Source organism: Branchiostoma floridae, chromosome 5 (genome assembly GCF_000003815.2).
Source record: "Branchiostoma floridae strain S238N-H82 chromosome 5, Bfl_VNyyK, whole genome shotgun sequence".
NCBI classification, from domain to species: Eukaryota; Metazoa; Chordata; class Leptocardii; order Amphioxiformes; family Branchiostomatidae; genus Branchiostoma; species Branchiostoma floridae.
This window is the reverse complement of record NC_049983.1, coordinates 25,195,535-25,222,797: the sequence shown is the minus strand read 5'-3', so window position 1 is coordinate 25,222,797 and position 27,263 is coordinate 25,195,535. Positions and strand designations below refer to the sequence as shown.

The following is a 27,263-nucleotide window of genomic DNA, read 5'->3' as shown; positions in this document are numbered from 1 at the left end:
GACAGCAGTGGGGGAAGATGGAGAGTTCTGGTGCCTAACGTGGGCACATGTACTAACAAACCTCCACTGTTGTGTTTGTACATGTACTAACCTCCACTGTTGTGTTTGTGTAGGATGACTTCAAATATGAGTACACAGAGTGCGACAGCAGTGGGGGAAGATGGAGAGTTCTGGTGCCTAAAGTAGGTAGCACGTGTACGGGACCTCCGCCTGCAGAAACACCCAAACGGGGAAAGGAATGCTGTAAGTCTTCAGCTCACATTTTCTCAAGTTTGAAGAACCTTGACGTTCTTTTTATAATATAACCATTTAGCTTTGTTTTGTTGTACATGTGTTACTGTTGTTGTCCTAGGTTTTGTCATGATGATTGTTTATTATGCCAGTAATCAATGCAATAATATCATTGTTGTGAGCTGACTCAAAACTTTATTCTGCTTGCCTCATGTCATTAAAGCCACAGAGTGATACAAGCTTAAGCTACTTAGGAGTAATACACAGACAAGTTACCTAGGTCACAGCGAGACAGTTAACATGCCTGATTAGAAAAGTAGTGTGTGTGCTGTTATTGTAACGACTAGCTTGAACATATGATTTTGACATCTGTAGTTGTTAACTTCGAGCACTAAAATCTTTGAAATCTTATCCAGCATTTTCGTGTGGATCTGGTGAGTTCTTCAACATCGATCAGCAGACTTGTCAGCGGTGCCCTCCCGGCACCTACTCCCTGGGAGGGGGGGTGCTGTTCGACCACTGGGAGGCTCTCCCAGGGGGGTTCACCACCTCAGCAGATATCGGTGACTACAGCTACTCCAGCCAGACCAACTGTTCATCGTAAGACACACATGTGTTGTACTCCTTGCAAGAGAAAGTCCTCTTTTGTATAGAGGAGGAGGACTTACAATGTAATATACTGTAAGCTCTGTATGGTTTTCCCCTCCTCCTGTACCTGTTTCATCTATCGTTTACCTTTCTTTACTGTTTTGTATAGAGGAGGAGGGTTTAGTATACTGTAACAGTGTAAGCTCTATATGCCCTCCTCCTGCTCCTGTTTTACCTTTCATTTATCCTATCATGTATTATTTGTTCTGCGCTTTCTTGTTTTGCAAATGAATACTAACCTGGGATGTCTCCAGCTTTTTTTATGTCCCACTCTTGTTTGGGAGCCCTTGTTGTTGATTTGCCTTAATTTTTCCATTTTCAATCTTATGACAGTACATTTCAACGGTTTCATGTCATTTTTGGGACAGATGGGGTAAAATCATTTTCCATCCCAACATAAGCAAATTACCGTCCCGAGACGAAAGGGCAGGTCCTGTAGATAACCCTGCGTCAGTAGTAAACTACAGGGACTGCAAGGAGGACTCCAGTGTAGGGATAAACGCAACTCGGTTTAATGTACTTCAGACTGGCTTCACAACAACATGGCGGAGAACATCCGGGACACTTTCCTCATTACCATATTGGTGATACAACAGTGATTCATTAGCTGATGAATGTCATAACATAACATAACTGTGGCGCTGGAGTAAACAAACAATAAACAAATAAACAAGTGTGTCTTGATGAATTATTTTGTATATTCCAGAGTGACCTGGGAGCCGAAGGGAGACTTCATCGCCTCAGGAAGTGGAGACTGCACCACCACCCTGGTGTACTCGGCCAACCTGAAGAAAGCCGGCAAGATCACCTTCACCTACCAGTACATCGATGACAACACCATCTTCCATGTCTACGTAAGTAGCATTGCACTGGTACTGTTTTTAGTATCTTTATGTCGTGCTGGGCCATGATAATGTTTGATATGGGTGTTTCGGACCGGGTGATAACTTATTTGAAAGCCGGCAAGATCACCTTCACGTACCAGTACATCGATGACAACACCATCTTCCATGTCTACGTATACTAAGTACTCATTGATAACTTGAGTTATCACACATGCCTCCAAAGAATCATTCAAATGCAAGTTGTGAGTGCAATGAGTGTGCCATTGTTAGTAATTCGAATGCCGTTAGAATTCTGGCACATTTTGCATGAAAACGTGTCAAACTTTTCACCAATCGACCCGTTACACCTAACCTTTGCAAAACTAACTGCAAGCTTTGTTATCCTGGTAGTTACTTGTATGTATGTTTGTAGATAAACAGCATAACACAACAAGGCCTGGATGGATTGCCTTGATATTTGGTTTGTGCTTATAGCTTGATGATGAAACCTTGAAATGATCGGATTTTAAACCCCCTAGCGGCTTTATGGTTCTGCAGTGGAACTTGATTTCTCGTTTATTATATCACGTGTAGTATTAAACTGTAACTTCTGTTATCTATACCTTGCCATACATTGTCATGGATGCAATTGTTGCGCTATCTCTCTATATCACGATGGCAGTTGATTTTGGAAGATTAACACTCTCTCCCCTCCCTGTTGTACAGGTTCAGAACGAGCAGTGCCAAACTGTGATGGACTCCGACACCAACAAGTGGCCCGACACAACGGAGGAAGGGGCGTGGAAGGAAGAATCGGTCAGATACTAGTCTGGTTTATGATAACTTAAAGATCCTGAAAACTTGAGCAGAAAATGGATCTCAGCAACTCTGTGGGAATATTGTGTTCATAGATCTTTTTTTTTGTGTGTGTAAAGTTTTCTGATTAAACAGAACTACAACCCCTGAGACAAGAATCAATTTGGAATGTATCAATTCTTTATTCTTGTACATGTAGTATAGTAGTCATAGTATCCAGTATTTGATTACATTACTGCTAGGGTCCCTGACACGGGTAGACAGCAGTTGGCTATTCTTCACACCACGCTTTGACATTCTGCATGTCATATTTATTCATGATAAAACATTACGTACAAAAGTTTCCTTCCTTAATTTCTTCTTTCATTCCTTCACTCTCACCACTTGACAGCCTGTATGACATCTTCCTCTCTGTATTCCCCCCTCCCCAGATTGACCTGACGTCAGGTAACAACGTGATCTACTGGAAAACTACTGGTCTGTCCTTTGGGAACGAGAGGAAGCCGAAGCCTGTCTTCATCAAGAAAATAACCATTGAAGGTACAGTCTTTTCTCCTATATCATGTAATTTATGTGATACGGAAATGTCTTGCAAAGTTTTGGCAAAGTTGTCAATGTAAACATAATAATATCAGATGATACAATAGTATCAGATGAACATAGTTTGTTGTCTCTGAGAGTAAGTGTAATCAGATACATTCGCGTATAAAGCTGGTGTCTACTAGCACAGCTGCCTCTGCCACAAGAGTCCGTATCTGCATGGAAATTTTGTTTATTCACACACAGCATCCACTGTCAGGATAACGGTGGATCAAGGGGTTGGCTAGCTGCATAAAGCAAATTGCTTCATTTTGGCATGAAACAAGTGCATAAAATGAATACTCAATTTTAGCTTGAAAGAGCTTTTAGATATTGACTGCTCTAATACATACAGTTACTGTATTGATATACAATGTTACCTGTCTTGTTGGTTGCCTGCTTTTGGTGACAATATATGACGATTGAAAGTTACACCATCTATTTGTCTATATACAAAAAGCTGCATGTTGAGGCTAATTTATAGTTGGAAATCATATTCAATGCTTGAACGTGTAAAATGCACATCTTTGCTTGTATATCAAAGATGCCACTGTAAATGTCATGGAGAAAGAATGCATGAAGGGCCTACCTGTATAGCTGAATGCAAATTTCTGGAATAAATGAATGAAAAATACACTGCATGGTTCTGTATAATGGATGTGAATTAACCATGCACATTTCATTGTGTGAAACTAGTATTTGATATTGAATATTTGACAAGTAATTTTATTGCCCTGCCTTGAGTTCTCACGCTCTGTCTTATTCCCTTCCCCGCAACCAGGAGCGCTCATAGGTGAACTATCTCGGGCTATTTCAAAACAATTTGGACAGTTTTATTTTCACATTTGGTTTTGCTGTCATATCAACAGTTTGGGCATGTGTTGTGTAATTTTGCCATGGATGTATAATTTGAATTTGTCTTCACCGGAGAATTTTTGGTTAATCTCTTTGTGGAATTTTGGTTTAAGATTATTTGTTGCTAGTGCTATTTTTCCCCCTGGTTTTTCTTAGTGCTACATTTATTTACATTCAATATGATGATCTCTTAGAATTCAACTAAAACTAGGTACAGTTGTATTTGCAAGGCTTGAAAAGTTGTCCATTGGTGATTATTGCATAATACTATTTTATCGTACATTTTGTATATTGAATTACATTGTACCTTGAATTATGTAGCACTGAAGTTGTAAGTTGTAACAAGCTTATTTGTCATCATTTGTAACAGTGTTGCTTTCTTGACCAACATATGATAGAAAATAATGGATCATTTTGCAACAGAGATGTGACAAAACTGTTCTGTTTCCTGTTCTCAGGAGTTGCGTACACGTCAGAGTGCACCAAGTGTCCCCCCGGCACGTACACGGACCAGCCAGGACAATCTGAGTGAGTCCACTGTCTAGTTCCTCATTGTAGTTAGAAGTTGTTTGCCTTAACTTCAAGTACAATTTAGTCAGGTCTAGCGTTAATGCTAGTTTGCCTTTCTACGCAGGGAAACCTTTATCTGTCAAGTCAACAGATGGCAGTTTCAAACTGCATTACTTTTATAACATGTGTGAACATGTGTGATCACGTCGACTGATGATGATGATGATGACTTTTATTAGTTACAATTTGCAAGTTGAAACCACCGTCTGTTGCCTTGATATCCCAGTGTTCTTAAGTACAACCGATATACTAGTAGGTTACCCTACGTGTAAAGGTGAACTAGTATTGCCAAATGAAGAGAGATTGTAGTAAGTTGTGGAAATTTTACCGTTGGCCAGAAAAGCACTTCAATTTATTTGACCAAACAGTTACATTCTTTTTGTATGAGTTGTAATGACAGTCTGAGACTATGTAGGTTTTAGCTTAATGGCATGTTTGTATAAACACGTGAACATGTTTGTAGCCAAGTGTCATATGTTTGTATTCTTGTTGTAGACATAACACCATGGTGTTTTATATCTAACACTCTGTTTATAGATGTTTGTATGAATAGTCACTAACTTTGTTTTGGTTGTAAGATTTCATGTTGTGGCTAACACTATGGGTTTGCACATAGGCATAGTAAAGACAAAGGTGGTAGTATACATGTAGACTTGGGAACATTTGGTCTGATTTTTTTGTTTTCTTGAAACAAAGTAACTTTAAGAAAATAGAAAAAAATTCAGACACTAAGCTATAAACTATGACCTGTAGTTGTAGTTGTTAGGCACGGACAGGTGGGTTCTGGTGGCGGACAGGTGTATACAGGTGTACTCTCAGGTGTGCTTATCCTATCTGACTTAACTTTCAACTATCACACCTTGCACTTCTCTCTAACCCCAGCCAAGCACATCTCGGTATTTCCTTACCTAATGCACAATGTAGCCTGCTTCTCTATGTGTAACTCTGTAATCAATGTGTCTTCTGCTTTTAATCTCCATCATTAAAATAATAATAAAAAATATATAAATACAACCAGCGGCCAACTTTGACATTCTGATTTAAGTTTCTAAAGTGAAGGCTTGTTGGTGCCTCTATCTGTCTGATAGCGCTGAAGGAAATATGTCTTGAGATGTAATGATTTGCTATTTTTACTTGATGACTTGAGACATATGACAAACTGTCTGTGCCCAGAGTTGTCACCAACAGTCACAAAAAACTGAAACAGTTTAAGATGTCTCAAGCCATGACGGCATTTGACACAAAAACAATGATACAGTTAGTCACTGGAAAAGACAGATTTTCCTAGTCTATTTAAAGAGTGTGATATTTCCAGGATCAGTTTTTCCAATCCACTTTAAGTAGTGGAGCTTGAACGGGTCACTCTATAATGTCCCTGACCTCCTTTAGTGGTAAGAGCTGAAAGAGCTTGACACTCGTATAATAAAGGTGAAATGGCGTAGAAGCTGTAATTTGAGACAAAAAGGATGAAACTGGATGTACATAGTACACCTGTGGCCCTGGGCACTTTCTAAAATTAAGTATGGAGCTCAGATTCAGGTTGTGATGATTCTATCCCACCTTATTGTTGCAAAACATTTTTGTGACTTTGTAGTCAATAGAAAATTAGGAAATTTTGAAATTTATCATTCTGGAATCTGGAGACAGAATTGTTTCCAAGTGGGGTATGCCTCACATGCACCCAGATATGTATAAGAAGGAAAAATGTCTTTGGACTTGCTGATATAAAATTTTTTGTACATGTGTTGCCAGAAAAACATCAAGTTAAAAACTCTCCAATCCAGTCATTCAATGGCATGTCATGTTTTGCTTAACTTTTAGATATTCATCAGCTAAATATTCGAATAATGATCTATTGTACTGCTGATATCTTTACCACCAATTTGAGTATTCTTGTCTAATTTCTCTAAATGATTATTTTTTTCACTGATTCAGTAGATATCTTTACCACTGTCTTTGACAACAAATTTGTGAAGTATTCTTTTCCAAATGATTAATAATATTTTTTTCACTGATCATACTGAGCACTGATATCTTTACCAAGTTGTCTTTGACAACAAATTTGTGGAGTATTCTTGTCCAAATGATGATTGTATTCACTGAATCTTGATCAGCAAGTGCATGGAAAACTCTTCACTCAAATCATTGATGTTTTGCTCGCTGTTTGTGAGTGTTGTAACTGTTTGTAAGTGTTGTAACCTTTACATATCTTCACCTGCTCCTTTCTGTCCTGTCCTGTCTGCTCTCGCTGCTGTGCTGCTCGCTGACCGCTCCAGATGTAAAGTGTGTGAGGAGAACCACCACCAGCCCCAGCCTGGTCAGAGGAACTGTCAGAACTGTCCCAGAAACCACTACGCAGGTAAAACATGACCGACTGTACGGGAGGTGTGGTGCCAAGGTGTGGTGGGGATTGTGACCTGACAGAGTCTGACACAGAATGCATACTGACTGTACACATGCAAATGTACTGAACAACCAACTGTAATTTTGGCAACTGTAAAAATGGAACTATTGGTTGTTTTTCCTCCATTTCTAAAGATAATTTGCTATATTCACCACAACTATCCCAAACTAATTGATGTCCTCACTCCAGCCAAGGCTAGATACATCCCAGATGTATTATATATCGTCCTTACTACCAGACTACCAGTGTACAGTTTTGTTGATAATGTTGCAATCACATCTATTTTGCTGCATAACACAACTCTATCAACAACCATACAGCAAATTTATTTGAAAGCAGGGAGGAGGCACAACTGTATGCAAACCTGTGTCAGATTGGTTTGGTTTTTGATCACAATTTCTACATTCACACGTTAGGTCTGCCTTGTATGTTGTTCATCTATGCACACTGAAATTACAGAAAACATGAGAAAGTTAGTCATGATTATTTTCTCTGCCAGATACAAAGATGTTGCCCGAGCTTTGGGATAAAGAAAGGTCTAAATTTAAGTCTTGAAAAGACTTTAAGTTTTGAAGAGAAGGAATCTGGAAGTAATTTCAGTGCAGTTGTGTGATGAACCCCAACAAGAGACCCCTAGCTACATGTATAGGGTGTACTGTGTTGCCATATGTTCATGTAACACCGCCGGGTTTTGTTTTGTCGTGCGCGAACCTTCCAGATGTGCGAAATGTCCCCGTAACCAGCACGCGGCGCATGAGGGCTCGGCTGAGTGTGTAGCCTGTAATGCTACTGAGTACTCAGGTACTGTGGTCATTCACTAACATGGCTTACTGTGTGCAAGGAGGTCAACCTCCTTACTGTGTGTTATTTGTGTGTAATCCCCTTCTAAACCATGTAGAGATTTGTGTTGTATCTGTATAATAAGTTCATCAATTTATGTTTAGTATGCTGACTGTGTTTTAACTTTTTAACTATTTATATGGCCGTCTATATAATTCCCATTGCCAAGACATGTGGCCATGGTACAACAATGACATTGTACATGATTTCAATGAACCATTTATTCACTGATCCATTCCTCCATCTGTTCTTTCATCCATCCATCCCTCCCTTCATCCATCCATCCATCTATTCATCCTTCATATTCATTCATCAATCCATCCCTCCATCCTTCCTTTTATCCATCCATCTATCCATCTATCCACCCATCATCCTTAGATCCATCCATCCATCTAATGGTCCATCCACCCAACCATTATCATACATCCATTTTACTTACAATAATATACTTATTATATTAATAGGTAGAACTTTATTGCTCGACATTTGTACATGGTACAAAGTATGGCAATGACTGTTACACAAAGTACAAAATAGGTGTAGAGAATAAGACTTGATATCCTAATTAACGTAACAAGAAGGGCTGACACATTAGTCTTTGATATAGTGTTACAATCGAGTTGGGCTATACATGAGATTCATTACTCTTTCTAATAGCAAAGCAGTCTTTGATATATTTGCCTATCCTTGCATTATGGGAGTCGTGGCATCCAAAGATATATACAAATCTGTCTGTAGCATCGAGTCTCTTGAAATCTGCTGTACTGTATTCGAGAAATGTAAATAGCTCATTACGTAAAATAGCGTATCTAGAGCATTCCATTAAAAAGTGAAATTCATCTTCAATATGCTTTGGACAGATGTACACCACTTCAACTACTCACAATATACAGTCAGTATTATCATAAATTGGAGAAGACTTAACGCATGGTATTTTATCCCTTCACAGAGGCTGGTGCTGCCCAGTGCACCCCGATGCCCGCGTGTGAGGCAAAGGACTACTTTGAGACTCACACACCATGTGATGAGAACAAGCAGGTACTACAGATGGTTTGATTTAAAAAAATTGATAGAGTGAAAACCATAAGTACATCTATAGGAAACTGAGGTTTAAAAGAAGAAAACAAAATATAAATGTTAGACATTCCCGCATAATACACCAAATAGCTGGCAACTCAATGATAAATTTGCAGTTGCTCAATACAAAAATGTACATGTTACATGGCATACATCAGAAACAACATGATAGAATGTCATTTAGCACCAAGGACAGTGATAGAGAAATCTTTATTGACACGACAAAAGTACTGCGACTTTCGTAAGGTCTACATGTATAACAACTACTAGAATAAGGAAACAACGTGTAGTTCAGCACCAAGGACAGAGAGAGGTTGAGAACCATTTAAGTTAGCATCATACTTGACGCAAGTATTTTTGAAGAATATCTTTCTCCATCCTCCGATGCCAGACCCAACTGGATTGAGCCAAAGATCTGTCGCGATGCGTGAATCTAATTCAGGACCAAAGACAAAGAACCATATACTGTAGTGTCATATTTGAAGCAAGCATGTTTGCAAAATGTCTTTCTCCAGACCCAGCTGATGTACAAGTGGATTGAGCCAAAGATTTGTCGCGATGACGTTAACGGTGCAGTCAAGCTCCCCGCGTCCGGCGCCAAGGAGCCGTGTCCGCCGTGTAACCCTGGTATGGCCTTCCCCAACCAGACAGCCACCGTCTGTGAGTTCTGTCCGGCACAACAGTACTCAGAGGGAGAGCAACGTAAGTACAGATCTGTTGCAAAATTAAGTTCAAATCAAAAGTCACTCCCTGTTATAGTTTTGACTTTTTTCCAGCTTTGTGTTTTCTAATCAAATCCTGGTGTGTTATCATAATCCCAAAATTTAGCTGGTGTGTTAAGTTGAAGGGCAATTATACCAGCTATATATAGATACAGATACAGAAATCCGTTGGCATGACTTCTGGAAACCAATTTGATTAGTACATTGTCATAATAGTCCTACAATCTTCAGGGGTATGTACAGGAGGCTGAGCATTTAAATGAAAATGGGCCAGTTGTTCACATTCAGGTGGACTGTCTCCAACTGCCTCGGTTGTATGTTTTACCAAAAATTGCTCGTAAGATAGTACCTTTCCCTAACTTGAAGGTCTTCCTCCCTCCCCAGCTTGCCAGACCTGTCCGCCCAGCACAGAGCCTAACTACAGTCACCAGTACAAGTGGTGGAACAGCCTCTCTTCCAGCATGGAGATGACGTGTATCAGTGTGCACGGTGAGTAAGAGTTCTTTTAGAATTACTGTATTGTGGACCTTGATAGATGAAATTATATATTAATTCTGTACACTGTTGGCTAATGCGATTAGGGCTACAAGATATTGTGCCTTTTGGGAAAGGCACTTTAGACCAATTTTGTCTAAGGTGAAAATGACCTAGCTTTCAGTTCAGTTCAGTCATCCGTCCGGTGACACAATGAAGTTCTTCCATCAAACCCTTAATTATCTGTCATTCTCCAGTCCGGGGCTGTGCCTCCACCCGAGGTTGGGAGTTGGCCGGAGACCACATCCACTCTGGGGTGGGGGACGCTGATGACGTGTATCTCGTTCTCACACTTCGCTCACTCGTTAGTTTTATTCTGATTTATCATTACGATTATATCTGATTCTCCAGTCCGTGGCTGTGCCTCCACCAGGGGTTGGGAGTTGGCCGGAGACCACATCCACTCTGGGGTGGGGAAGGCAGACGATGCCTTGCGCTTTGCTCAATTGTTAGTTTTATTCCTTGATTAACCCTTAATTATCTGATTCTCCAGTCCGAGGCTGTGCCTCCACCCGAGGTTGGGAGTTGGCCGGAGACCACATCCACTCCGGGGTGGGGAATGCTGACAATGCCTCGCGCTTCCGCTTCGCTTACTCGTTAGTTTTACTCAGTCATTAACCCTTAATTATCTTTCATTCTCCAGTGCGTGGCTGTGCCTCCACCCGAGGTTGGGAGTTGGCCGGGGATCACATCCACTCAGGGGTGGGGAACGCTGACGATGCGTACCTCGTGCTCGCGCTGAGGACGGAGGGGTTCCGTGACCAGGTCCCCGGCGCGCCCGGCGAGTTCGGCCGCATCACCTTCGTGTTCGACACCGCCTGTACGTCCGGCTGCCAGCTCTTCTTCATGCAGGTGAGAGGGTTTCTTTGTATTGTGATTATCGTGTTCCAATGAATAAATAGTATTAGTCAGTCCTGAGCTGGCATGCTGGAACCCTGGTAGTAGTAGTAGTACTATTCAGTATTTTGTCTTTGTGGTGACCTGTACTTAGCTCAGTTGGGCAAAAATGTACAATAAAAGGTCTTCATAGTGCTGCTGAGGTCCCTGACATGGCAGTGGGCAGCTGTCGCCTTGTCTTCATATTCTTGTGCTTTAGAAGATACATATTCTAAACATTACATTAGTTTGAATATTTTGGTGTCAACTCCATTGTGAACAAGTGCAATATATGTTATTGTGTTGAACTTGTCCTACTACTGGCCCAATATCTTAGTCATCATGGCTCCAATACTGACTGTGGGTCTCCATTCATTAGGAAATTGAGGGGCGTGGCACCAAGGTGATTGAAAGTTGGAGTGGAGCCCAGAGCAAGCAGCAGTACAGGTGAGATTCTGCTGTGTTTCTTTGGTCAGTGTTGATATGTACAAATACTTAGGAAGTGTGCATAACAATCGAACCAAAGGGATATCGCTGGTAGACACTCGATTAATATATACAAACATTGAAGTGGGGTGATGTGGCAAAACATCAAGGTGCTGAGCCCATAGCCCAGAGGTCCTGGGTACATATGATCTTGTGCCCTTTGGAAAGGCACTTCGCAAACCTTTCCTCACTTCACTTCAGACCCTTGCGATTTAAGCACAATAAAGGTATAATATACGCCAATCGTAAACTCCTTGCAGTTCCAGCCAGAGTGTACATGTAGTTGGCCCACCCAATAATGAAAACATTGTTATGGAGATAGATCTTTTTTTGTCAAATACAAGGCTTAAGATGTACAATTTGTGAGAAACTGGTAGTCTGTGCTACAAGCCTGACCTCCATGTTCTTGACCTTGGCAGCTTCGTGATCTCAGCGCAGGACGCCATGACCTTCACCTGGGCGTTCCAGAAGACAGACGAGGTGTTCGGGGAGAACCAGCAGAACTTCCCTACTGACATGTAAGTCTCTCTGAAGTCTGAACGCATCTTGGTTTTTGTAGTGACAAAGCTCAGTCATACAATAGACACATACTGGGACACTATTGTGATTCCAATGTATGACTGAAGGATACACATGTGAAAACTACTGGAAAACATAGCTAATACCCATAACCAATTGCTCCACCCACAGAAACACAAGAACCTGCCAGCCTTCTGTCTGATACGCTCTCCTCATTGATTACCATGGAACTCATGAGAAACACATTGGAATCACAATCTCTAATTGGTGATAAGGAAAACTTCTGGATATATATCCTCCAAAGCAGACATAAAGAACCCTATGACTAGGGAAAAAAGATACACACATGCAGGGGATATAGCCTCTTCTGCTGGGTGTGTTTCTCCAGTGTTTCCCCTGATCGTTTCAACTATTGAACGCAGGACAAACCTTTTATGTCCCAACATGCAGTTGATGTTGGAAAGAGCACTTAACATGACATTCCTCACTCCACCCTTGTGTAAAATTGGGTACCTGACTTTGTTGGGGGTAAAATGTGGTGGAAGGAGAGGGATGGGCTCCTCCTTTCAATATCATGCTCTAGACACAGTGGATATCAACCAACTGCCCTTAAGTTAGTGTCTTAAAAAGCTATGGGACTAAACTTATTTTCACCTACCTTTAGTGGTCTTATTGTCTTAAAGATCATAGTTTGACAAATGATTATCAGCTTTGGGGTAGACGCTGTGCTTAGAGTGTCATGCTAGTTTCTGATTGATAGTTCATCCTTGGCTGAATTTTTGCTACTACGCAACTGTGTAAAATTATCTGACATTATTTTGTTCCAGGGCTCGTATCTACATGATCAATGTGACCAACACAGTGGATGGGGGAGCATCATCCTGTACTGCCTGTCCTCAGGGCAGTGAGAACGCCAGGTAAGGGTGATTTAGTTGTACTTACTTTACATTGGTCGAGCTCTTGCTCTAACCAGGCTTGAAAGTGTTAGTCGTCCTGTACTGCCTGTACCCAGGGCAGTAAGCATGCCAGGTAAGGGTTACCGTACTAGACAACTCCTTAAACTATGATCAAGACATACGTTGTGTAGGTTGTTGTTGGCAGTGGTCCTTCAGTCTCATTAGACAATGGAGTTTCCTGCCATGGCCTGATCAATTCAGTTTGTTTGCAGTGCCTGTTGTGTAAGTACAACTGGAATATTTATTAAATCATGCAGTTTGTCATTTATTGATCAATCAAATATTTCTCAAATTGTTTTGTTACAATGTAATAATTATAGGCAAATAATTGTTCTTAAACGTTCTTAGCAAAATGGACTCATATAATATGCATTCTGTACATGATGTAAGTCCAGGATACATTACTAAGAGACTGTTTACAATGTATACTGATTTTTCCACAGGTGTATCCCATGTAAGAAGGGCTTTTTTGCCAACCCAGACACCAACACTTGTGAGCAGTGCCCCAGAGGTAAGGTCTTTCTAATCAACTGCCGCACCGCATGCCTGCGAAGCTGGTGTGTTATGCCGAACGGCGGTTATACCGGTTATATAGATACAAATACAGAAGCTGGTGTGTTATGCCAAACGGCGGTTATACCGGTTATATAAATACAAATACAGAAGCTGGTGTGTTATGCCAAACGGATACAGATACAGATACAGATACAGATACAATGACCTAACCATAAATCTGGAAACTTAAGAAAAATCATTTGTTTCTATAAAATTAGAAGTTGATACTGCCGCCCTGTTAGCCTGAAAGCCAGACCCCCCGACTTGATATTATCTATCAAGTTCTAGCACAGGGGCCTGTTCAGGGGCTGGAAACAGTCTAAGGGATACTTGAGTCTGAGTCAATTTGAGCAGTACACGACTTGACTGTGTAGTGTACAGATTTACATGCCATTGTTGGTTGACTTGTTCCTGTGACCTGTAGGAACGTACCTGAACTTCGGTGCTGCTGACGGCCCCTGTGTGCCCTGCAGCGAGGGGACCACCAGGTAAGCCATGCTGTGTCTTCATCCTTCAGTGTGCCTAAAGGATTTATGTTGTAGTGCTGTGAATCATTCTACTTCAAAATTTGTTTTGCAGTAGGATGGAACAGGTTTTTGAAGTGTTTTGGATTCACAGATAAAACAATTCTGCAGTCCAGTAGTGACATTATTGCAAGGGAGACATAGTCAGGATGGAGAATTATTTACAATAACGCCACCATAAAAGATCGAAGATTCACAGCATTGTGCTGCACTTGGCTAATCTTATGTATGATATGGAATTGCAAAGTATCCTTGAACCTGAGACTTTTCATGAAAGAAAAAGCTAGAATTTACATTGAATTGAATTTCATTCTGATGGTCTCATTCACTAAATCAGATACATATTACTGGGGTGAGTATTATTTCCCAATTTTATGGCAAGTTATTGAAACTAAGTGTGTTCTCACCAAGTATGACGTGCCTATATTTCAGTAATGAAGACAGGACGGCCTGCTTCAGTGACTGCACCTACACTGATGAGAATGGGCACAAGTTTGACCTGAGTGGGCTGAAGGGGTAGGTGTCACTTTTTCCATTGGTACACTGTTTAACATGATGAAGCTAGTTGTCTTGTGAACTGTTGGGGCAATGGCCAGATAGTAGAATCAGAGGTCGACAGTTACAGTCAGCAGGTCGTGAGTTTGATGTCTGGCTAAGTCATACTAAAGCCTTTCATATAATTCTGCATTGATTCTCAGCATTTGAGAAAGTATGGTAGGTAAACACATACATCGCTACCAGTGAATGGACTTAGACGAAGAGTCGGTCAGGTAACCATAAGCACACGATAACATTTATTTTTCCATTACTTGTATATGACATACCAGCATCCTTGACACCCTTAACATGAATGTTTCAAATTAAACCTTATTAAGATGTCTGTATAAAGTATGTTGTTCCTATTGTTAAGTTCAAATTCAACTCTAAAAGATGTAATAAAAAAATTAACAAATTAACAAATAAAGATATTTGAATTTGAATTTACATGCCATGTAGATCAATGTTACATTTACATCAATTAGGTCTGTATTGTAGTTAGTAAATAAAAGAATACACCCAAACTAAAGAATGTTTATGCACCCACTCTGCAATACAGATGATCTCAGTTGAGTCTAGCTGCAGAACTTCAACGTCTGAGATTCGTTTACACCACTCATTAAAGATATGTAACACAATGCTAGACTAGTAAGTACATAATTAGAAAACAACAACAACTACAAGAAATAACACAAATATCTGGACTGGTTGAAATGATTTGATAATCTCACTCAAAAAAAAAAGAAGCTTAGCCTAGTATATAGTGAAAAAACATTCATTATTTATTGATCACACAATCATATTATGGTTGGGCTGTACAATGTCACACCACTTAGTCTTAGTATATATATACAATCTACAGCACTGTATTGAATATCGTACATGTATGTCAGTATGTATAGTTGATAGGCCAAGATATGTAACATAACTTTCTATGCTCATCCTGTTCTTCAATTGTTACACAGATTTAATATCCATCATTAAATTTTTTGCCTCAGTCTGAATTAGTAGTTAAATTCCCGTTCAAATGGAAACATTGGACCTGGCTGGGTCATACAAAAGTCATATAAAATATTTTGTTGTATTCTCTAATATATGTATACCAAAAGGTTAGCTTGTACATTGTGTTTACACTGCATCTCTGAAGCTGACAGGGATTAATTGACCATTACCGGCAACTGTTAGGTTGGCCACTTAGGAACTTAATTTAGTCAGGCTAACCAAAAGGTGTAAGAAGGATTTTTAACAGCTTGTAGTTTTTAGAATGGCAGCCATTTAATATTTTTTCTTTAAGGGTTGATAAAAGTGTTGGGTGTCATGGGCGCAAGTTGGTCCTGTTACGGTAGGGGGAACTTGGGGAAGCTCATCACGTGGAACTCTGCTTCTGTTGGGTCCAAGGGACTGGTATTCAGAAGGTTGCCTCAAACCTACACCATTAGGTCCTACCTTTCTTGTTGCCAGTAAAATAGTTTCAATTACTCATGATCCTGAGAGGCAGGATGCCCTGGGATTTGTTCTGAGTTTCTGGCATAAGGATCAAAGTATTCATTTGTAGCTTTTGTCCTTCCTTTCCCTGTTTGTCCATGCCCAACGATTGTGACACTTGTTGAGGCATTACTGAACACAACTGGGGGGGTTGGGCCGGAGGGGGGGTTCTGGGTCTTCCTCACTCGCCAGATTGTGAGAATGATGGTGCCAACAAGGACAGAACCTGCTACTCCACCACATACAGTCTCAGCCAATGAGAACAGGGAGGGAGAAACTGGGAGCAGGTTGAGGTTGGTTTGGTGCCACTGTGTCTGTACCAGTTGTTGCCTCTGTAGTGACTGTACCAGTTATGGCCTCTGTAATGACTCTACCAGTTGGTGCCACTTTAGTGACTGTATCAGTTGTGGTTGCTGTAGTGACTGTACTAGTTGTGTCTGCTGTAGTGACTGTACCAGTTGTGTCTGCTGTAGTGACTGTACCAGTTGTGTCTGCTGTAGTGACTATACCAGTTTTGGCCTCTGTAGTGACTGTACCAGTTGTGGCTGCTGTTGTGACTGTACCAGTTGTGGCCGTACCAGTTGTGTCCGCTGTAGTGACTGTACCAGTTGTGGCTGCTGTAGTGACTGTACCAGTTGTGTCTGCTGTAGTGACTGTACCAGTTGTGTCTGCTGTAGTGACTGTACCAGTTGTGGCTGCTGTAGTGACTGTACCAGTTGTGGCTGCTGTAGTGCCTGTACCAGTTGTGGCTGCTGTAGTGACTGTACCAGTTGTGGCTGCTGTAGTGACTATACCGGTTGTGGCTGCTGTAGTGCCTGTACCAGTTGTGGCCTCTGTAGTGACTGTACCAGTTGTGGCCTCTGTAGTGACTGTACCAGTTGTGGCCTCTGTAGTGACTGTACCAGTTGTGGCCTCTGTAGTGACTGTACCAGTTGTGGCTGCTGTAGTGACTGTAACAGTTGTGGCTGCTGTAGTGACTGTACCAGTTGTGGCTGCTGTTGTGACTGTACCAGTTGTGGCCGTACCAGTTGTGTCCGCTGTAGTGACTGTACCAGTTGTGGCTGCTGTAGTGACTGTACCAGTTGTGTCTGCTATAGTGACTGCAGCTGTACCAGTTGTGGCCTCTGTAGTGACTGTACCAGTTGTGGCCTCGGTAGTGACTGTACCAGTTATGGCTGCTGTAGTGACTGTACCAGTTGTGGCTGCTGTAGTGACTGTACCAGTTGTAGCCTCTGTAGTAACTGTGCCAGTTGTGGCCACATTCACTTGGACAGTTACAACCAGGGTGGCAAAAGTTGAGCCAACTGGACTTGCTGCAATACAGACGTACAGACCAGCATCTGCTGCAGTAACATTGACTGTGGTCACTGTGATGGTACCATTCACTTCCACAGTCACTCTCCCGCCTGACTCAACAGTTACATTCAGTCCAGATGGGAGGGTGACTGTGATGTCTGGTGTGGGGATTCCTGAAGCTTCACACAGCAAATGGAGTGTCCCACCCTCTACCACTGTGTTATTGTCACCCCTCACAAACCTCACTATTGTTGGCTCTTCACAGATCAGATCTTCAGGACTGATATCTTTAAGCTTTTGACCATGGAAGTTGCTTGGTCCTTCACATGTGATTTGGTTTTCAAATGAATGTGACCCAGTCATCTCTTGCCTGAAGGGAAGCATCCTACAGTCACACTGCCAGGGGTTGTTGTCAATGTTAACAGTAGAGATTGATGACAGTATTGCAAACATCTCTGCTTTTAGGACTTCAAATCTATTGAAACGAAGGTGTAAGGTTCTCAGTTGTGGCATTGGGTTGAAAGTTCCAACCTGAATATCACTGATCTCATTATTGTACAGCCTAAGGTCCTGCAAGTTTCCCAGCCCTGTAAACATGTCAGACCCGAGGTTTGTTAACTTGTTATTACCCAGGGACAAGATTCTTAGTTGAGGTGTTGAATTGAAAGTTCCAGCCTGAATATCACTGATCTCATTATTGTACAGCCTAAGGTCCTGCAAGTTTCCCAGCCCTATGAACATGTCAGATCTGAGGTGTATTAACTTGTTACCATACAGCATAAGATCTCTCAGTTGTGGTGGTGAATTGAAAGTTCCAGCCTGAATATCACCCATCTTATTACCGATTAAATGTACCTCAAGTTTCCCAGCCCTGTAAACATGTCAGATCGGGGGTTTGTTAACTTGTTACCGTCCAGGGCCAAGCTTCTCAGTTTTGGTGTTGGATTGAAAGTTCCAGTCTGAATATCACTGATCTCATTATTGTGCAAGCTAAGGGTCTCCAAGTTTCCCAGCCCTGTAAACATGTTAGATCTGAGGTTTGACAGGCGGTTCACAAAAAGATACAAAACAATCAAATCTGACAAGTTATAGAATGCTTGGCTATTGATTGTAGCTATACGATTGCTGGATATATGTAGATGTGTCAAGTTCCCATACTGTGAGAAATCAGACTGACTTAATGTTGTGATTAGATTATTCCTCAAATCAAGTTCAGTGATGCTTGCCGGCAGGTTCTGAGGAACACTGGTGATGCCCTGGTTGCTGCAGTCAGCAGAAGAACCATTTATGCTGCAGGAAGCTTCTGTTGCTCCAAACCCCTTCAGGATGATCAGAAGGGATAACAGCATCCCTGGCAGCTTCTCACCCATGATGGTCTCTGTGCCCTAGTACAGAAACAAGCCTTACTAGACTATAAATCATTAACATAAATCAATTAATATGCACAAGACCTCTCTAAGCACAAAATTTCCATTGACAATATATTTTCCAAATAAGAAATAATAAATATCTGGAAAATCTTGATGATGAAAATCTTGTTAATATTTACCAGACTGAATATAATTGCAGTGTATTGCAGTGTGTCATGCCAATGGAATCCTCTTAGTTGCATCACATGAAACTGCATTGTCCCCATCATATGAGAAAAAGAGTTACAATACAACTGAAAATGCATCTCACCACAGAGACTTAAACATACTGTATCATAGCATGAAAGTTCTGATACTTATGACCCCCTCCTGCAAAAGTGGTGTATTCCTGACATCACTGCTGGAGATAGAAAGGTCATTCTGTGAACAAGGTCGACTGAGTTTGACCGAAAATTTAGAGGGTAAGTTCCTATAGTTTAATCCAGTGTTGGAAGTAAAGTGTTTACTTAGCAATTTCTTCTATAATACAATATCTTGTATACTATATGTCATCAACATTTTGTAAAAACACAATTGTCATGTCAGTCACTCTGTTTTAATTTGTGATCTCAAAGGCAATGAGTGTTTTGAACTCAAAGGCAATGAGTGTTTTGAACTTTACAACCCTTGAACAAAAATTTTTGTGTTTTCCCTTGTATTATAAATTCTATTCAAGTGCCCAATTTCCTTGACTATTACATGTACCTGCCTGTGGATACTACTGGATTATACCCCCCGTGACTGCTTTGTTCACATGGTCGAGACCCTTAGTAAGAATTAGTATGTATCGAGAATTTAAAGAAAATAATAATTTTTCTTTATTCTTTATTTCAGGTTAAAAAGAAACCCATAGTTACACAAAAGATACATACATAATTTATACATTAAAAACCTCTATATGTACAGTAAGCCGTAACAGTTCCGAAAGAAGTCGTGTTTCTGTATAACAAGTCTGAAGACACTAAGCGTTTGACAATAGTGTTATTGGAGGACATTAATCTTTGCAGGAAAGAGTTAAACAAACCCTCCTTCGCCTAGTTTAAAAACTTTCAGTAGAATGGTACACAAACATAGCACTGGCGCTACATCGTCGTGGAAGATTCATAATAATTCAGAAACTGTTATTGTAAGCGACCCTGCACTTGGAAAGGGCACCCGCACTGACGGAGTTCCCTAATTGCGCGCCATATATATATTTGGCCACAGTACGCCATAAACAAGTTTTTCTTAACAGGAGGAGAACAAAGGGAGAACTTGCGATTTATACAATTGGCACGACTAGACAGACTCTTCATCTGCGCACGTACACAGTCGTCATCGTGAAGCGTAGGGTTTAAATGTATACCAAGGTAAACAAATGAGGTCACATACTTCAGACTCGCACCATAGAGTCTTACATGAGGTGCTGGATACTGAAGTAACAGACGAGCACAGGGAAAATACATACAACATGTTTTTTCAATATTAAACAATATGTCGTTTTCAAGACTAACCTCTTCGCATATCCCTACTAATCTCTGAAGAGACTTAATACTGGGACATACCGCCTACATAACAACCAACCGTGGCATTGTTAAGCCTTACACTCAAATCATCAATATACAAGTTAGATAGATATGGGGAAAGGATACTCTCCAAGCAGAGGTCGAGTCGCGTAGATATAGTAGTAGTCAGAAAAAAATACAGAGCCGCTCCTCGTAGGAAGAGCGCGATATCTGCGCGATTCGACCTCTGCTTGGAGAGTAGGGAAAGGAGGCTACCCTGCCGTACCCCATTAGTAACGGAGAAGTAGGGGGACAGGTTTTAACAGGTTTTAATCCTGCTACCATCCAGTTATCAATTTGTTCATGACAAAATGTAGTCTAATCTGAGCTTAGAAATTTTAGAAAAAAAACTGGCTCTGTTTTAATTTGTGATCTCAAAGTCAACTTGTCTAGTCTTTTGAACTTAAGAATACTTCACCACATACATTAAACTTGCATACATTTGTTAAGTTCCTAAATTGAGTGGTATGTAGACTCGCATTGTCTTATATAGAAAAGGACTAATTTACCATAAAGTTTAAGCTTGACAGTAAGTCTGTGGCCTTCTTGTCAAGAACTGATGAAAGACCTTCCTTCTCCTGTAGTTCCTGCAGTGTAAAATACAAATTGCTGCTCAACAACCTTTTAAAAAGAATTTTGTATCTTGTTTTTTTATTGTTTTATATTTATCATGATGATAACCCCTGCAGTACCCCCTTTGCTGCTCTGTGACTTACAAATGTACATGGTACTAGAAAGTATTCTATTTGGGTTCCTTTCTGACAAGGAAACATGAGCATAAAAAGAATAGAATTTGGCTTCGGCTGTTGTTGTAACTCATGTGAATTATAATTAAGCTTTCACTGGAAGCAGAAGAATCTCAAACATAATGCTTTAGATACTGATGAAGACTTACCCAGGGACAGTGTCCTGAAGAAATGTCCGTACAGCAGGCATAAGTAACCTTCAGCTGGGAGTGCACACCTGGATGGAAGACTTTAATATCAAATGTATGAAGTAGCCAAGAAAGTCGCAGCTGTGGAGGGTGGTACCTTGCGTGACCAATCCCTGTACTCAGTAACTGTGCTGTGGGTTTTTGCTTTGTATCATAAACTCCATTCAAGTGGGCAATTACCTCAATCTGTTTCCTTGACTGGTCTGTTTACATGGGCGGTACCTACTGAAACCTACTGAAATGGGGACAGGTGAACCCAGCTGAGTGTCGTTGCGGTCATCCTACCCAAACTATGGGACACATTACACGGGACTGTGTATTAGGCCCTAACATCTCAAACTGGGACCTGCTAGAAGCTAATGAGAAGGCAGTGGCTTGGCTGCAGTACTGGCACGGAACGATAGGATGATGATGATGGGCGATACCTTAGTAAGTATGTTGGGAAGAGGTGAAAGTCGTGCCCATGATGTTGGTAGTAATAGCTAGACCAAAGCTCACTGTGCAATTTGCAGCAATTTGTAATTGTTTGCTTCACCTTAGAATTGGAAATAGTTTTGTTTGATGTAAAAATGGAAGAAACAAAAAACTGCAAACATGCTTTAGAGTGTAAATTAATATTATGCAAATTAAACATAGTTACTGCACCTGTAGATAGGCCATTGTGGGCATGCTAATATTCCAAACATAAACTGATGAACATGTCAGATTCTTGTTGATCCATCAAACAAACAAAAATCTGCAGCATAATATAATTAGAATTTTATTATTGTTAGAAAAAACAACAAGTATCGAGATTGGTCTGAATACATGTTATAATCTCACACAAAACAATGATTCTCAAAATAGCAAATGATTACATAATTGTGGTTGAACTGTACATTAACCTGAAACACTGTTACACAAAAGCCAATTGTAGAATCAAATATCACTTAGATTCATGTATCACTTTTTAAAAGATAAAGACCTACATGACAAAGCTCACCCTTCCCAGCAGTGGATTTGAATTTGTTTGGTCAATGTCATTCACAATATAATATAACATAAACCTTGAAACAACAAAAATGGAAAATCCTACTGATCTCTGCCATACACAAACAGAGATTATAAATGCTAAAGAAAACAATAACAAATAACAAAATATGGTGACTGGTCATTTAGTAAATATTTCATGATATCACACAAAATAATATCAAAATAATAAAAAAAAACCACAGTCGTTGAGCAGTACAATGATCTTTGCAAAATCTAATCTTGACTACACACTGTTATAAGTTTTTTTTAAATATACTAGTACGTAAAACCATCTACTATGTAAAGTGATTGGTGATTGTAAAAAGTTTTAATATTATAATAGTGGATTTGTATTTTTAGAGTTTGTATGACACATTATGCATCAGTTATACCTCAGAGATTTGAATATTGGCTGGTAATTGTTCAGTAACTGGGTACAAAGAGTTAATATGCATCATTCATACCTCATTATGAATGACTTACAATAGATGTTTATTTAGTATCAATGAAAACATTAATATGTACAAAGACCTCCAATGAACGAAACAAATCTCTCTAAGTTATACTAGTTTAAGGTTGATATACAAGTTTTTAAGTAATGTGCCATGTAATTTTCAAAACAACTGTTCTTTATGTCTTTACTATAAATGTTCAGTCTTGCGGATTCTGCTTAACCTTAATCATCACTTGTTAGTCTTTTGAAGACTTCTACATAAGTAATGAGATAGTCAAGCCTGGAGACTTCATATATTACCTCCCCCCTCCCCACAACAACCTGGAGGTCAAGAGACTGGCTAGATACAATGTAGGTATATGTAGGTCTTGGCAATAGTCTAATGGATATACTCATATAGTGTTCCTTGTGAATTTGTAACATTCAAACCCAGGCTGAAATGAACTGAAACCCAGCTTGGTTCATCCCAAAGACTTAAAAGATGTTACAATGAAACTGTTTTTTCTGCTTTGCACTCAGCACTTATGAGAAAACGTATTGGGTCACTCTAAGTTGAAAACGCAGTGCTACCAGTGGACAAGCCTCCTGTGGTAGGATTCCATGGGCTTATAATAGACCAATAGTCTGGGAATGACATTGACTAACTTTTAGTCTTTATAATGGCTCATTTTTTTATTTATTTCTTGAGGGATAGGTAGTTACAGTGTTGGGTGTCATGGATGCCAGTTAGTTCCCTGTTGGTCTGGTTTTGGGAAGGGGGAAGTGGGGGGAGCTCGTCACTGGGAACTCTGTTTCTGTTTGGTACGAGGGACTGGTATTCAGCTGGTGGTTGGCTGGGTTGGAGGGACTGGTATTCAGCTGGTTGGTGGCTGGGTCCAAGGGACTGGTATTCAGCTGGCTGTTGCCTCAGATTTGCATGGCTAGGCCCTGTGTCCCTTGTTGGCAGTAAAACATCTTCGTACTCAAGACCCGCATGAGAGTCAGGATGCCCTAGGCTGTGTTCTGAGTTTCTGGCAGTCAAGGATTCGCCGGTAGACTGCTGCACCCTATCTTGCTCTGTCTGTCCATGCCCACTGACTTTGACACTTGCTGAGGCATTACTGAAAACAACAGCAGGGGTTGGGCCTGAGGGAGAGTGCTGGGTCCTTCTCTTGCACCAAATTATGAGAGCAATTATGGTAACAATGATGAGAGTACCTGCTACTGAGCCACACACAGACCCAATGAGAACAGGGAGGGAGAAACTGGGAGCAGGTCGAGGTTGTTTTGGTGCCAGTGTACTAGCTGTGGCTGCTGTTACAGTAGTGACTGTGTCAGTGGTGGCTGCTGTAGTGACAGTGCCAGTCACTATTACTGGCTTTTCACATATCAGATCTTCAGGACTGATATCTTTAAGCTTTTGTCCATGGAAGTTGCTGGGTCCTTCACATGTGATTTGGTTTTCAAATGGATAAGACCCAGTCATCTCTTGCCTGAAGGGAAACATTCTACAGTCACACTGCCAGGGGTTGTTGGTGATGTTTACAGTAAAGATTGATGACAGTTCTGCAAAAATCTCTGCTTTTAGGACTGCAAGTCTATTGTATTGCAGGTGAAAGGTTGTAAGTTTTGGTGCTGAATTGAAAGTTCCAGCCTGAATATCACTGATCTTATTATCATAGAGGTGAAGCCAGTCCAAGTTTTCCAGCCCTGTGAACATGTCAGTGCTGAGGCTTGTTAACTTGTTACTATACAGGCGCAATGTTCTTAGTTGTGACATCATACTGAAAGTTCCAGCCTGAATGTCACCAATCTCATTATTGTACAGCCAAAGGTACTGCAAGTTTCCCAGCCCTGTAAACATGTCAGATCTGAGGCTTGTTAACTTATTATTACTCAGAGACAAGGTTTTCAGTTGAGGTGTTGAATTGAAAGTTCCAGCCTGAATATCACTGATCTCATTACGGGTCAAGTAAAGGGTCTCCAAGTTTCCCAGCCCTGTGAACATGTCAGTGATAATGTTTGAGAGGCGGTTAAGACCAAGATCCAAATGAATTAAATCTGACAAGTTACAAAATGCTTGACTATTGATTGTTGCAATATGATTGCTCCTTACATTTAGTTGTGTCAAGTTCCCATACTGTGAGAAATCAGACTGATCTAATGTTCTGATTAGATTATCCTGCAACCAAAGTTCAGTGATGCCTGTCGGCAGGTCTTGAGGAACACTGGTGAGGCGTTGGTAGCTGCAGTCAGCACTAGTAGAACCATGTATACTGCAGGAAGCTTCTGTTGCTCCAAACACCTTCAGGATGATCAGAAGGGATAACAGCATGCCTGGCAGCTTCTCACACATGATGGTGTCTAACCAGATACAGGAATAAGGGTATAAATCATTACAATAAAGTCTTCTTTTCAGACAAAAATTTTTCACTCACTCATTTGCCAAAAGTTTATCATTACAAAATCAATTATGAGAACAATTTCTTTGGTTGCATTTATTACAATCTGACAATGTCCTTAGTTATATCTTATATATTATAGATTTGTTATAAGCAAACTTAAGATTTTTAGAGAGCATACCACCCTTTGATCAAAGTTGCAATGGTTCAGCGGCCCTATAGGGGTGGGTACTGGTATAGTACAGGTACGGTCCAGGTCCAGACCTAAATCTGGACGTAATTGTTTGTGAATGAACAATATTCAAAACAGTGGTCCATTTTGCTACAAAGGAATCTGTTTCTTGGAGTATCCTACCTGCATGTTAGCAACTGGCCATGTTAAATCAGACCAAGTTTGACTGTAGAAATGACTGTCAAATACAACTGCCGCCATAGTGCTGGTATAATCTGACAGTGTTCATTTTCTAATCGGTCCACTGAATTTTTTCGGTTCGTTTTTTCTGGACCAGTCCAAGAAGAAAAACCCCTATACAGCCCATATACCAACTGACATTAGAACTGGCCTCAATGCACTGCAGTCATGACAAATTGATTTAAATAAAAATAGTAATATAATTATGATTCTTTTATATTTTCATTTTGGCAACACATGAAAATGTATTTCCACATCATATTGACAAGAAATGGTATAACACAACTTGGTTATGAGTAAAACCCATGTTACAACAGTGACCTACTAGTTAAGTAATTTTTTAAAAATAAAGAAGCCATTTTTCTGATACTAATATTTGTAGCAAATTTTGTTTATAAGAGAAAACCACAATCCAAGGCTTTGATTACATGATATTTCAAAAGTAGAAAAGAATAATTCTAGAGTTCAGTACTGTTGCTCTTTCACTTTCAAAAAGAATTTTTGTTTGAAACTATTGTAGAATTTAATAGTATTGGAAATTAGACTACTGCACATCATATTACATCTGCATTGAAGTGTTTACAGGACTCTAAATAGCACGGTGGACCTGCATATGCAGGTTAGTGCAGGTAAAGTTGGAGCTGTGCAGGTGTTTCTGATGTCTACTTGCACCTACTTATAACCTGCACAATGCACAGCTGTAACAATCTAACAAGAAAATCCACAATGCATGCGAATAGTAAGCTTTCTTTCAAGTATATACAGAAGAGTCCTCTAAACATTTATCAAGATGAAGACTTACCCAGGCACGGTGTCCTGAAGAAATGTACAAGACTTAAAGTTGATCCAGGCCTTCAGCTGGAAGTGGCCTTTAGTTGGAAGTGCGGACTTGGCCAGAACTGTGAGTTACTTTAGACAGTACAGTAAAGGAAGTCACACCTGTGGGGTGGTAACTTACCAGGTGTGTAAAACCCCGAATCTACGCACAGATTGTTTTTCTTTGCAATATAATACTATTCAAGTTCACACATCTTGAATGGCCTATTCACAAGGAAAAGACAATGTAAAAGGGGGAACACATGAAAGTAATACCTTGATGTTGATAGTGTGGGGAAAATAAAGCTGAGGCACTGATACCGATATAGACGTTTTGGTTGGTGTACAAATGAGGGAAACACAATAGTAGCCATTATAAACTTTAAGGAAGCATGTACGTTATAAGTTTTGTGACTAATGGACAAATGTGATGTGCACATCCTTGTGTGCGTGTGAGTGTTTGTGTGTGTGTGTGTGCATGTGTTTGAGTGTTTGTATGTGTGTCTCTGAGTGTATGTGTGTGTGTGTGTGTGCATGTGCGTGTGTGTGTCTGAGTGTGTGTGTGTGTGTGTGTCTGATTGTGCTGCTTAAACTAAATCAATGGACCTCCACCGTTGACGTTTTTTGGTGACCTCGACAACTGTTCTTGGTAAAGACGCTTCGGTTTATTTGTATATATTGTTTGTTGTCCTCTGGTTGTCTTACTGAATGTTACACGTTTCGTTTTTGTTATTTATGTAGTGGGCCCCCTTGGAAATCAACTTCAAACAAGTTGAAGGGGCTACCCACATGTTTTGAGATGAATAAATAAATAAATAAATAAATGGAACTATATGCTTAAAGGTAAGAAATTATAATAATTCAAAACATTTTGCACAATGTAAAACTAAGTATTACACAGTCTATACAGGTTACAGTGCAATTTTATTTCAATACTGGATAGAAACAAATCATCAAAGTCATACCTA

General features: G+C 40.3%; 3 protein-coding genes across 3 annotated transcripts; 2 read left to right on the top strand and 1 right to left on the bottom strand.

Annotated features, from left to right (window-relative positions):
• Window positions 1-442: 442 nt before the first annotated feature.
• LOC118416354 (endosome/lysosome-associated apoptosis and autophagy regulator family member 2-like) lies at window positions 443-9,817 on the top strand. Its single transcript, XM_035821447.1, has 11 exons — window positions 443-461; window positions 648-831; window positions 1,586-1,699; window positions 1,765-1,897; window positions 2,430-2,519; window positions 2,951-3,059; window positions 4,412-4,481; window positions 6,800-6,882; window positions 8,717-8,805; window positions 9,360-9,546; window positions 9,810-9,817. Exons 1-11 carry the CDS (start codon window positions 443-445, stop codon window positions 9,815-9,817), a joined length of 1,086 nt encoding a protein of 361 aa, XP_035677340.1.
• Window positions 9,818-10,526: 709 nt separating this feature from the next.
• Window positions 10,527-14,536, top strand: LOC118416353 (endosome/lysosome-associated apoptosis and autophagy regulator family member 2-like). Its single transcript, XM_035821445.1, has 8 exons — window positions 10,527-10,548; window positions 10,744-10,952; window positions 11,356-11,423; window positions 11,882-11,980; window positions 12,809-12,898; window positions 13,381-13,448; window positions 13,917-13,980; window positions 14,449-14,536. Exons 1-8 carry the CDS (start codon window positions 10,527-10,529, stop codon window positions 14,534-14,536), a joined length of 708 nt encoding a protein of 235 aa, XP_035677338.1.
• Window positions 14,537-16,024: 1,488 nt separating this feature from the next.
• LOC118416352 (leucine-rich repeat transmembrane neuronal protein 4-like) lies at window positions 16,025-25,027 on the bottom strand. The gene is made up of 7 exons (XM_035821444.1): window positions 23,389-25,027; window positions 21,183-21,250; window positions 20,797-20,874; window positions 18,493-18,719; window positions 17,866-17,977; window positions 17,541-17,730; window positions 16,025-16,077 (listed from the first exon to the last, which is right to left on the bottom strand). The coding sequence occupies exons 1-7, from the start codon at window positions 25,019-25,021 to the stop codon at window positions 16,025-16,027; spliced, it is 2,361 nt and encodes a 786-aa protein (XP_035677337.1). The 5' UTR covers window positions 25,022-25,027.
• Window positions 25,028-27,263: the final 2,236 nt, after the last annotated feature.

Excerpts from the sequence above, each read along its gene's own strand:
- LOC118416352 (XM_035821444.1), bottom strand. The coding sequence starts at position 25,021 with ATGTGTGAGAAGCTGCCAGGCATGCTGTTATCCCTTCTGATCATCCTG. Across the intron at positions 20,875-21,182 it reads CTTCAGGACACTGTCCCTGG|GAACTACAGGAGAAGGAAGG; the intron begins GTAAGTCTTCAT and ends TTTACACTGCAG. Across the intron at positions 17,978-18,492 it reads AGTCAGTCTGATTTCTCACA|AATCTTGTCCCTGGGTAATA; the intron begins GTATGGGAACTT and ends ACCTCAACTAAG.
- LOC118416354 (XM_035821447.1), top strand. Across the intron at positions 3,060-4,411 it reads CAAGAAAATAACCATTGAAG|GAGTTGCGTACACGTCAGAG; the intron begins GTACAGTCTTTT and ends TCCTGTTCTCAG. Across the intron at positions 8,806-9,359 it reads CATGTGATGAGAACAAGCAG|ACCCAGCTGATGTACAAGTG; the intron begins GTACTACAGATG and ends GTCTTTCTCCAG.
- LOC118416353 (XM_035821445.1), top strand. The coding sequence starts at position 10,527 with ATGCCTTGCGCTTTGCTCAATT. Across the intron at positions 10,549-10,743 it reads GCCTTGCGCTTTGCTCAATT|TGCGTGGCTGTGCCTCCACC; the intron begins GTTAGTTTTATT and ends TTCATTCTCCAG. Across the intron at positions 12,899-13,380 it reads CAGGGCAGTGAGAACGCCAG|GTGTATCCCATGTAAGAAGG; the intron begins GTAAGGGTGATT and ends ATTTTTCCACAG.